The sequence below is a fragment of the Mastomys coucha genome, unplaced genomic scaffold, assembly GCF_008632895.1.
Source record: "Mastomys coucha isolate ucsf_1 unplaced genomic scaffold, UCSF_Mcou_1 pScaffold14, whole genome shotgun sequence".
Classification (NCBI taxonomy): domain Eukaryota; kingdom Metazoa; phylum Chordata; class Mammalia; order Rodentia; family Muridae; genus Mastomys; species Mastomys coucha.
In genome coordinates, this window is record NW_022196896.1 from 13,026,902 (window position 1) to 13,036,485 (window position 9,584).

Genomic DNA, 9,584 nt, shown 5'->3' on the forward strand with positions numbered 1-9,584 from the left:
GCTCCCTTCTCTGTGATAACTCCAGCCTGTGTCAAGTTGACACACAAAACCAGCCAGTACAATATCCACTGGGCAGAATGTTCAGTATGGCTGCACCTCATGTGGTATTTTCATTCCAGATAGAGAAATGAGTTCAGTGAGCCTGCCCATTATTGGCTGGATAAGTGTGCTGAGAGAGAGTGTGTGTGTTTACTGTAACTGTTTAGCTATCAGATGGGTGCAGGGGCTTGTGCAAATGAAGCTTTGTGGACATGTTTCAGAAACCAAAATTACATTTCAACTGAAAAGCTCTTTTTTCCCAGTTCCTCTAAGACATTGTCTTTCTCTCTTGCTTTTTGGATCCCATAATTCAGTCTTTTCTTTTTTGCTTTCCTCATTTCAGGCAATGTTCAGTCTTTGTATGGTGGAAAGTGGAGCCGATGAAGTAAATTTACATGGCGTGACCAGCCTGGGCTTAAAGCAGGCTCTGGAGTTTGCATACACAGGACAGGTATGGTGCCAAAGGTGATATAAGCAACTTTGCTTATTAACTCTGCCCAACTAAAGGTACTTATCTTCAGTGGATACCAGTTAGTTGCTGTACATTATGCTCATTTTAATATTTAAAAAATTCACATCTGCCTAATTTTATAACTGACATAATGGACTGGTGAGTAAAGTCATTTGATTTGTAGTGTTATCCCAAAACATAGCATTTTAATCCGAACTATGTGGTTCTGAAGATTGGTTTTTCATGATTCAAAGTACTCTCATAAGGTAAAGAGGTAGTTAGTTGAATTTTAGTTATTGCCTAAGCTCAGTGAGCCAATTATTGCTTTATTGTATAAAAATCAAGAGTAAGACAGGGCAAGAGCTATATCCCAGTGGTAGAGTGAACAAGACCCATAGCCACAAAGAACAAAGTCCAAATTCTTAGTTAGGGTTATTATTGGTGTGATGAAACACCATGACTAAAATCAGGTTGGGGAAGAAAATGTTTATACCATAGTTCATCATAGGAGGCAGTCAGGCCAGGAACTCAGAATAGGGCAGGAACCTGAAGGCAGGAGCTGATGCAAAGGCCAAGGAAGAATGCTGCTTACTGGCTTACTATCCATGGCTTACTCAGCCAACTTTCTTATAGAACTCAGGGCCAGCTCAGTAGTGGCCTCCATCCACAATGGGCTGAGGGACTCCTCCATCAATCACTAATTAAGAAAATGTCCTATGTGCTCGCTTGTCTATAGTCTGATCTTATAAAGGCATTTTTTATAATTATAGTTCTCTCCTCTTAGATGATGATACTTGTGTTAAGCCAACTTTAAATTAATGGGTACAATTGGCCTCTTGTCCACTTGACATGCACTATTTAACTATAACCTTTCACTTTTAGCTTATCTCCAAGATCTCATATTGATAAATATGACAATATAAAGCACTACAAACTTAAACTCCTACAGTATTTATAAACTCAAACACTTTAAAAATTCAATATCTTTAACATATCTGATCTCTTTTAAAACACATCTCTCAAAAATCCAGTTTCTAAATCTCCAAAACATTTTTAATAGTTCCAAGTGGCTGTTTGTAAAAGCAATAATAAATACTTTCTTACTCCAAAAGGAAGAACCAGAGCACAGTCACAATCTGAACAAAGCAAAACAATAGTCCAGCAGTGTAAATCTCAGCATCAAACTTCTGGGCTTTCTGGGATCCTCCAAAGGGATTGCCACAGCATGCACAGCTTGTCTAGTAGGCTTAGGCCAGCTCAGTTCCATGGCTGCTGTTGTCCTTGGATGCTCCTCCATGGTACTGGTGTCTCCAATATTCTGGGGCTTCCTGCTGTAACTGGGCTGCACTTTTTACCAGTAGCCTCTCCTGGACTCTCTTTCAGGACTCCAGCACTGTTACACAGTGACATGTCTCAATTGCTCTCCATGATCACTTCATGCCTTAAAAGCCAGTACACCTGAGTCACTCTTCGAATAGCAAGTTATTCAACATGAGATACAGCCTTGGCTCCCTCTATAATACAGCTTCTTTGTGCTGACTATGAGTAAATATTTCCCCAAAAGACTACACTTCAAAGATGCTGGTCTCTTCTTAATCACAGTGGACTCTTCAGCCTCAGCAGACCAGCATCCATTGTCCTTGCAAAACAAAGGTTTTACTTTAATGGTTGTGGTCTTTTGTCAGTTAAACTGATTCTTCAGCTGCAGCTCACTAGATACTACAGACTCTTAACACAGATGGCCCGGTAGAATCTTTGCTTTCCTCTGAAACTTCACAAGTCAGATTTCCAGTGTCTGCATTTCTCTCAGTACTCTTTATCTTCCAACCTCCCACAGAGCAACTGACCAAACTCTCAACACTCAATGGCTTTTGTAGCCCAAAGTTCCAAAGTCCCTGTATAGTCCACAAAAAACCATATGTTCAGGTCTGTCACAGCAGTATCCCACTCCTGGTACCAATTTCTGTATTGGTTAGATTGCTGTGATGAAACACCATGACCCCAAAGCAACCTGGGGAGGAAATGGTTTATTTTTCTCACTCTTCCATATTGGTGTTCACCACAGAAAGTATTATGGCCTGGAATCAAAACATTGCAGTAACTTGGAAGCAGGAGCTGATGTAGAGAACTGCTGCTCCATATATTTCTCATCCTACTTTCTTATAGAACTCAGGACCACAACTCCTGGGATAGAACCACTTACATCAAACACTAATTAATAAGATGCTCTGCAGGCTTCCCCACAGGCTGATCTTGTTTGGACATTTTCTCAGTTGAGGTTCCTCCTCTCGGATGACTGTAGCTTGTGCCAGATTGACTTCTAAAACTAGGTAGGCATCACAACAATCAAGTCTCAAGATTTGAGGGTTATGGTAGAAGCAGGAAACTCACACAAGAAAATGGGCATGGTCAGTAGGGACCACCAGCACAGCGTTTCACAGAGAAGATGGTATTTATATCTTGAAGAATGTGAGGTTTACCTTTCCTCTGAATTTTTTTAGATCACTATGATATTCAGAACTAGAGAGATGGTTCAATGGTTCAGAGCTCCACATGATCTTCTAGAGAAGCCAGGTTGAATTCCCACTACACACATGGTACCTCACAAGCATCTGTAATTCTAGTCCTAGGGGGCACAATACCTCCTTCTGACCTCTGTGGGCATCAGGCATACAAGAGGTGCACAGACAGGCTTGCAGGCAAAACACTCACACACAAAAAACAGTTTTTAAATAAATTATACTATTGTTCAGGGTTTGTTTTTTTTTTTTTTTTGATCCAGTACAGTTTAAGATGTATGCCTTGGAATAATTAGAACAAATATGGCATTTAGAACTAAAATAGAAGAAGCAAAAACACCATATATCAAGTAAAACAAACAAAGGCAAAAGAGGATGTTGGATGCAGATTCAAGGTTAGCCTAATCAAAGTTTATGTCTTAGGAAACTAAGACAGGCAGCTATTATACGGCGTTACCACACATTTTGTAGTACAGTTACTAAATAATATATATTAGGCTTTTGATTCACATATATAAATTAATATATTAATTCTAAATTATTTCATGAGTATAGTTCCCTCTTGATACCTGAATTATTGTTATATCTACATTGCATGTCTTCATGAAAGGAAATTGAGGCTTAGGTTCATGTGGCAGGGTCACAGTCCCTCAAGAGAGACCAGGCTGTTGATGAGGGTGCATCCTCAGTTATAGTGACTACTCCACTTAAGAAGGCACTACTATGAGATGACTAACAAGGACAATAGCAGGTATGGAGTGGAGCCTGCTTCTTGTGTGTGCTGTGGATGCAGAGCCAGAGTTGGGTCTAAGCTCCCTGCAGCTCAGAAGAGAGTGAGTGAGTTCACGACCTTTCTGGGACACTGAGCTACAGTACTGGTGTTTGGTTTTGCTTTGATCTGATTGTTACTGTGCTCTGGTTTTTCTCATTTGCAAGTAAGTATGTAAGTAATTTTTTAGTTTACAGGAGCCTATAGCCGAGACACTTTGGAGTTTTAAAGAGACTGAAATTTTAAAGGGGGATTGGTAAAGCTATACTGTTTTATATTGTGATATTACCATGAGATCTTAGGGAGAAACAAGAAAGGAAACCGTCTTGGATTAACAGTGATGAGTATTTGTATCAAGTGGACAAGGGATCAATTCTACTGATTAATTAATTAGTTTGTGTCAATGTGACACAAACTAAAGTCATTTGGGAAGAAAGAATCTTAGTTCACAAACGCTCCTTTAGATTGTTCTTTTGGGTCATTTTCTTTTTTTTTTTTTTTTCATTTTTTTTTAATTTTAGATATTTTCTTTATTTACATGCGAATTTCTCCTTTCCCAGTTTCCCCTCCAAAAAACATAAAAACAAACAAAAACAAACCCCTGTTGCCTCCCCCCTCCCCATGCCTGCCACCCCGCCTCTCCCACTTTCTGGCTCTGGCATTCCCCTACACTGGGGCATAGAACCTTCACAGGGCCGAGGTCCTCTCCTCCTATTGATGATCGATTTTGCAATCCTCTACCATACACATGCTGCTTGAACAATCAGACCCCTCTATGTGCAGTCCCTGGTTGGTGGTTGAGACCCTGGGAGCTCCGAGGGTACTAGTTAGTTCATGTTGTTGTTCATCCTAAGGGGCTACAAACCCCTAAGCTCCATTTTCTTGATTAATGATTGACGTGGGAAGGCTTAGTACAATAGAGTGGTGCCACCTCTGAGCAGGTCGTTCAGGGTAGTATAAAACATAGGCTGAGCAAGCCACGGAGAGCAAGGAAACCCGTAAGCAGCACTGCTTCATAGTTTGTGCTTCAGTTCCTACCTCTAGCTTTCTTTCTTGAGTTCCTGCCCTGACTTCCCTCAATGATGGATGGTAAACTGTAAGATAAAATAAACCCCTTTTCCTACAAGTTGCTTTTGGTCACGGTGTTTGTCACAGTAGTAGAAAACATATTTGTAGCAAATACAGTGACTTTTCTTTTTAAAAAAGGAAACTAACACAAGGCCTCAAGCCCATTATGGTCTTGTGTTTCTTCTTTTTGGAGACCAGAGGCCAGCTCTGGAGAGTAGTCACAGTGAGATGCTGCAGCTAGGGCATCCAGCATCAACATGGCTCTTCAGATTGTGTCCTGACAGCATCTGTCTCACAGAACACTGAGGGAGCAAGGGCACAGCACTGGGTACTTCATGGGTTCTCTTTGACCTAATTTGTAAAACAATCTTGAGGGTTGTGGTGACCTCTCTTGAAAGGCAGCAAGGTCTGCTGGGCAAAGCCTTGGATTTCAGGTAGACGCAGGAGAATCTCTGGAGTTCTAGGATAACTTGGTCTACAGAGTAAATTCCGGAATATCAGGACTAGAGAGAGCCTATCTCAGAAAACCAAACCAGACCAGACCAAATGAAAAGATCAAGGAGGTGCAATGGACTAACTCAAATCATTCTTTTATGTATTTTGACCTAGTTGTTGATATTCCCTAATTCCAGGTCTTTTTAAATGCCATCAAGAAAGAGACATATTATGTTTGCTAGGATCTTGTTTAAAGAGGCAAAGAAGTACTTGGAGAGGTTTGTAAACAACTCCATTTTGGGCAAAAGGGCCCCAGGTGCCTCTTCCGTCATTATGGCTTGAGTTTTCATTCTTGTTCCCTCTGTGCCATTGCTCTGCTACAAACTGGTCAGTGAGGCAGCATTTCTTATAGCATCCAAGGAACTTTGGCTTCTTTTTTTTTTCTTTTTTCTTTTTTTAAATTTATTTTATGTGTATGAGTACACTGTAGCTATACAGATGGCCGTGAGTCATCATGTGGCTGCTGGGAATTGAACTCAGGATGGCCCGCTCGCTCGGCATAATACACTGTAACTGTCTTCAGACGCACCAGAAGAGGGCATCAGATCTCATTACAGGTGGTTGTGAGCCACCATGTGATTGCTGGGATCCGAACTCAGGACCTTTGGAAGAGCAGTCGGTGCTCTTACCTGCTGAGGCATCTCGCCAGCCCCAGAACTTATTCTTTTTAATGTTTAAAAAGCCAATGTAATCAGGTTTGGTAGCACATGCCTTTAATCTCAGTACTCCAAAGGCAGAGGCAGGTGGATATCTATGAATTTAAGGTTAGCCTGGTCTACATTGCTAATTACAGTCTACTCAGGGTTACATAGTGAGACAGGGTCAAATAAATGGCCCTCTAGTAAATTTACCTTGAGCCTGGGATACCAATGATTGCAAACCAATGTCTTATAGTATACCCGAGAAACGTGCAGAGATGACTTCTCATGCTGTGGAGTTGAAATTAGAGTCGAGCATAGAAGAACCTGGCATGCGGTCATATCAATGAAAGCATGGCTTTTCAGTTTCTTTATTGGGACTGATCATTATGGACTTTCAGTGATGGTTTTAACCATATATGAATATTTATAGTATGTATCATACACAAAGTGTGTGCACATATATATACTTTATAACTGTGTAGGAACACACACACACACACACACACACACTGAGTGCTGACAGTTGATCATAAGTTTAGCTGGTTGTAGTAAGCATAGTATAGAATGAAGGTATTTTAAGTGTCTGGCAATTGCCTCTGTCTTGGAGAGAAGTTTGGAGTACAGTGTGGGAGTGATGAATGAATACTGCTAAGTGCAACAGTATGTGTGTGTTCCTCCTACACACAGCTCTGAGTACATCCTTCTCAAAATCATCCCACAGACTTCATCCAGGAAGTGTTGAAGAAAAGTCAAAATTTCCCCCAATGCTCACTAAGAGTTCTTCCGAACATGTGCACACTCTCCCTATGCCTTCACAAACTCATGGCTCACACGCATGTACTCATTGGCAAGCATTCTTCCTCAGTCTACATGCTGCTCACAAAGTGCTTGAGCAAGGCTCAGGATCATGGTCCTTGTGGTGTCTCAGGCTCAGCTACAAACAGCTGCTGGGACTGAAGCAGAGAAGATCCATGGGGTGGAAGTAACTGCCCTTGTTCTGGAAATGGTCACAGGAACTCTCTCTCTTAGAAGGAGGAAGAATGAACCCAAGAAAGCACTGTCTTTTACTTCTCCTGGGGAGCAAGAAGATAGTTCCTATATTTTGGTCTCCTCTATCTTACTTTCTCATATTGCAGATCAGTTTGGAATAGAAGAGACATGAGAAAGACAAGACGGAGTCAGGGGATTCTGCACCTCCTTCCCATATAGAAAACTGCTCACTCACAGAAACAGGCAGGGGATACGGCACCTCCCCCTCCTATAGAAAAGTACTCACAGAAACAGGCAGGTATTATCTTCAGACAGACAGACAGACAAAAACCTCCATCTAGCTAGTAAAGAACATGTAACACTGAGGGTAGTTTATGAAGGAAAGAATGCTGGTAAGTAAGACAGCTAACCAAATGGCTCTAGAATAGCCTCTAGGACCCGAGTAGCTTAGTGCTAGCATGTAAGCAAGTAGAATTCAGGGCCGTAGGTTTCCTGTTAAGCATCTGACTGTGAAATTGACAGGGTGTGGCAAGTAATGTCATGCTACACTGTGTGCCCAGTGATTGGTTCTATTTTCATTTCCAGAGAACTCTGTTTTCTGCTCCATCACCTGTAACCTGTGAGAGAAGCTCTAAAAGTAGAAGGAGAAACAATGTGTCAAACAGTAGTGACACCCTTAGTCTTCTTTAAGGCAGTCCATGTCCAAATATTGCTAGCTTTGTCAGCTATGAGCCAGTTGTACAGTCTGCTCAAGAAGAAAGGTAGTGTTGGCATCACCTTGCTCTCTTCAGTGGCCGCAAACTCTGGAAAGAATGTGTCTTTAGAGACATGCATCCTTATTGCCTTTCTCTGATTCAGAGAATGCCTTAGTGTCACATACAGTAGGAAATATTTTTGGTAACTCTTCCCATATGTAAGCCTTCTAGAAATTAAAAATAATGTGATATTCTCACAAGTGAGGAATAGTCTTAAGTATATGTATAATGGCAATCATACAAAACTATTTATACAAGTGAGAGTTGAAAATCAAAGGAAATTCTCCTTTAGTTTTCATGTTCTCACATATTGAGGCATTTTTTTCTTGATTATTATTTGGTTTTTATAAGTTCACATGAGTGTGTATGTGTGTGTGTGTGTGTGTGTGTGTGTGTGTGTGTGTGTGTGTAGCCTTACTCAAACATTTGCAAGATATTGATGACAGTTCCTGCCCTGTAGTCATCTCTAAACACTACCATAGACAGCATACTGAACAGGCAGCCTGCTGGGAGGTGCATATACGTAGCACTTTATTTTGACTGAAACTATATTTATTCTCCACAACAGAATATTTTTTCTCTAGAGGCCTGAGCATCCAACCAGGCAGCAAAGTGACAGCAATCTTAATTGGAACTGCTTTCCCATGGCTGATTCCTTCAGGGGTAAATGTGTCACTTTGTATGGAAAAAGTCTCCGTCAGATTTACTTATGAGCCTCCCCTGCCTGTATCACATAAAACAATTGTGGAAGAAAGATTTTCCAAAGAGCGCCTATTGGGATCAGCATTAAGATTATTTAATAAGTGTTTTAGTATTTTAATTTCAAGGCCCTGTATTCCTCTGACAGTACCTGTAGAAACTTGCAGTGTGAGAGACCCTCCAGTCTGCTCTGCTGTGTCTCAGGATCTGCAGGGTGCAGCCTGAAACCCACATTCTAAAGGACAATATTTTTAATTTTGAAAAAGAAAAGTTGTTTTCTTCTCACCTAATTCTTGTCAAGTGTTTCTCTACATAATTGGATTTTTCTACATGGAGACTTGAAAGGAGTGCCATAGAGAGAAGTTCTGAGTTCTATCAGACACTTCTTTTTCCTCTCCTGACTCTTTTAAAAATCGATGTTATTTGCCTCTGGGAAGCTTTCCCCCTTTTATTATTGAGAGGAAAAGTAGAACAGCAAGCTTCCAGAGCTTGAGTGAAGTCCTTGCACATTCGGTCATGTTTCAGAGACTATGTCCGCCCCTTACAAAGCCTCTACCGTGGCTTAAGATGCCAGATGCCAATAGGATTTTCGTTGTTTCCCAGTGTCGAGTAAAGTAGTAGAGCATGCTGTTTTGGTGTTCAAAAATAATAAGAATAGGTGAAAGGCCTGATCTCATGCATGCATGTGTTTGTGTGCAGGTGCATGTGTATGTGCCCAATGCCTGCCTGTTCCTCACGGAGAGGAGCTGGTGCAGAGGAAATGGTGTTACACAGAAGAGCCGTCGGAGAATTTTCTGTTTCATGTCCATGTCTTCCTTCCTAAATCCCTGTGTGTGGTCTTGTCAGAATGTCCTCGCCACATTGTCCTTTACACAAGAACTGTAAGGCCACTCCTTCAGCACATAATGTCTGAAATGTCTTTAGAGGAGGAAGAGGAACTATGGGTGCACTGGAGCAGTGTTTGCTGCTTTATGGGCTCTGCTTTCTTCCACCCTTCTCGATCCCTTCTCTACACTTTCAACCCCCTAACACGAGATAGAAGAGAAAAAAATGGATAGAGGGGAAATGAAGCTATGTTACCATTAGACTGCTTCCCGCTGACTAGGGGTGTCTCCTTCCCGCTGACTAGGGGTGTCTACTTCCCACTGACTGATTAGG

The 9,584-nt window shown here is 41.4% G+C and overlaps 1 protein-coding gene across 4 annotated transcripts in view; it reads left to right on the forward strand.

Annotated features, from left to right (window-relative positions):
* The window catches only part of Klhl32 (kelch like family member 32), a 231,450-nt gene that overhangs the window by 113,596 nt on the left and 108,270 nt on the right, over positions 1-9,584 (forward strand). For 3 of the 4 annotated variants that reach the window (XR_004117737.1, XM_031366486.1, XM_031366485.1), the window contains one exon: positions 383-490. Coding sequence is in view for 2 of the 4 variants with exons in the window: in XM_031366486.1 (XP_031222346.1) it covers positions 383-490 (108 nt within the window). In the remaining 2 variants the exon portion in view is untranslated. Of the gene's footprint in view, positions 1-380; positions 491-9,584 lie in introns of those variants that run through there. The other variant, XM_031366487.1, reaches the window with a different exon arrangement.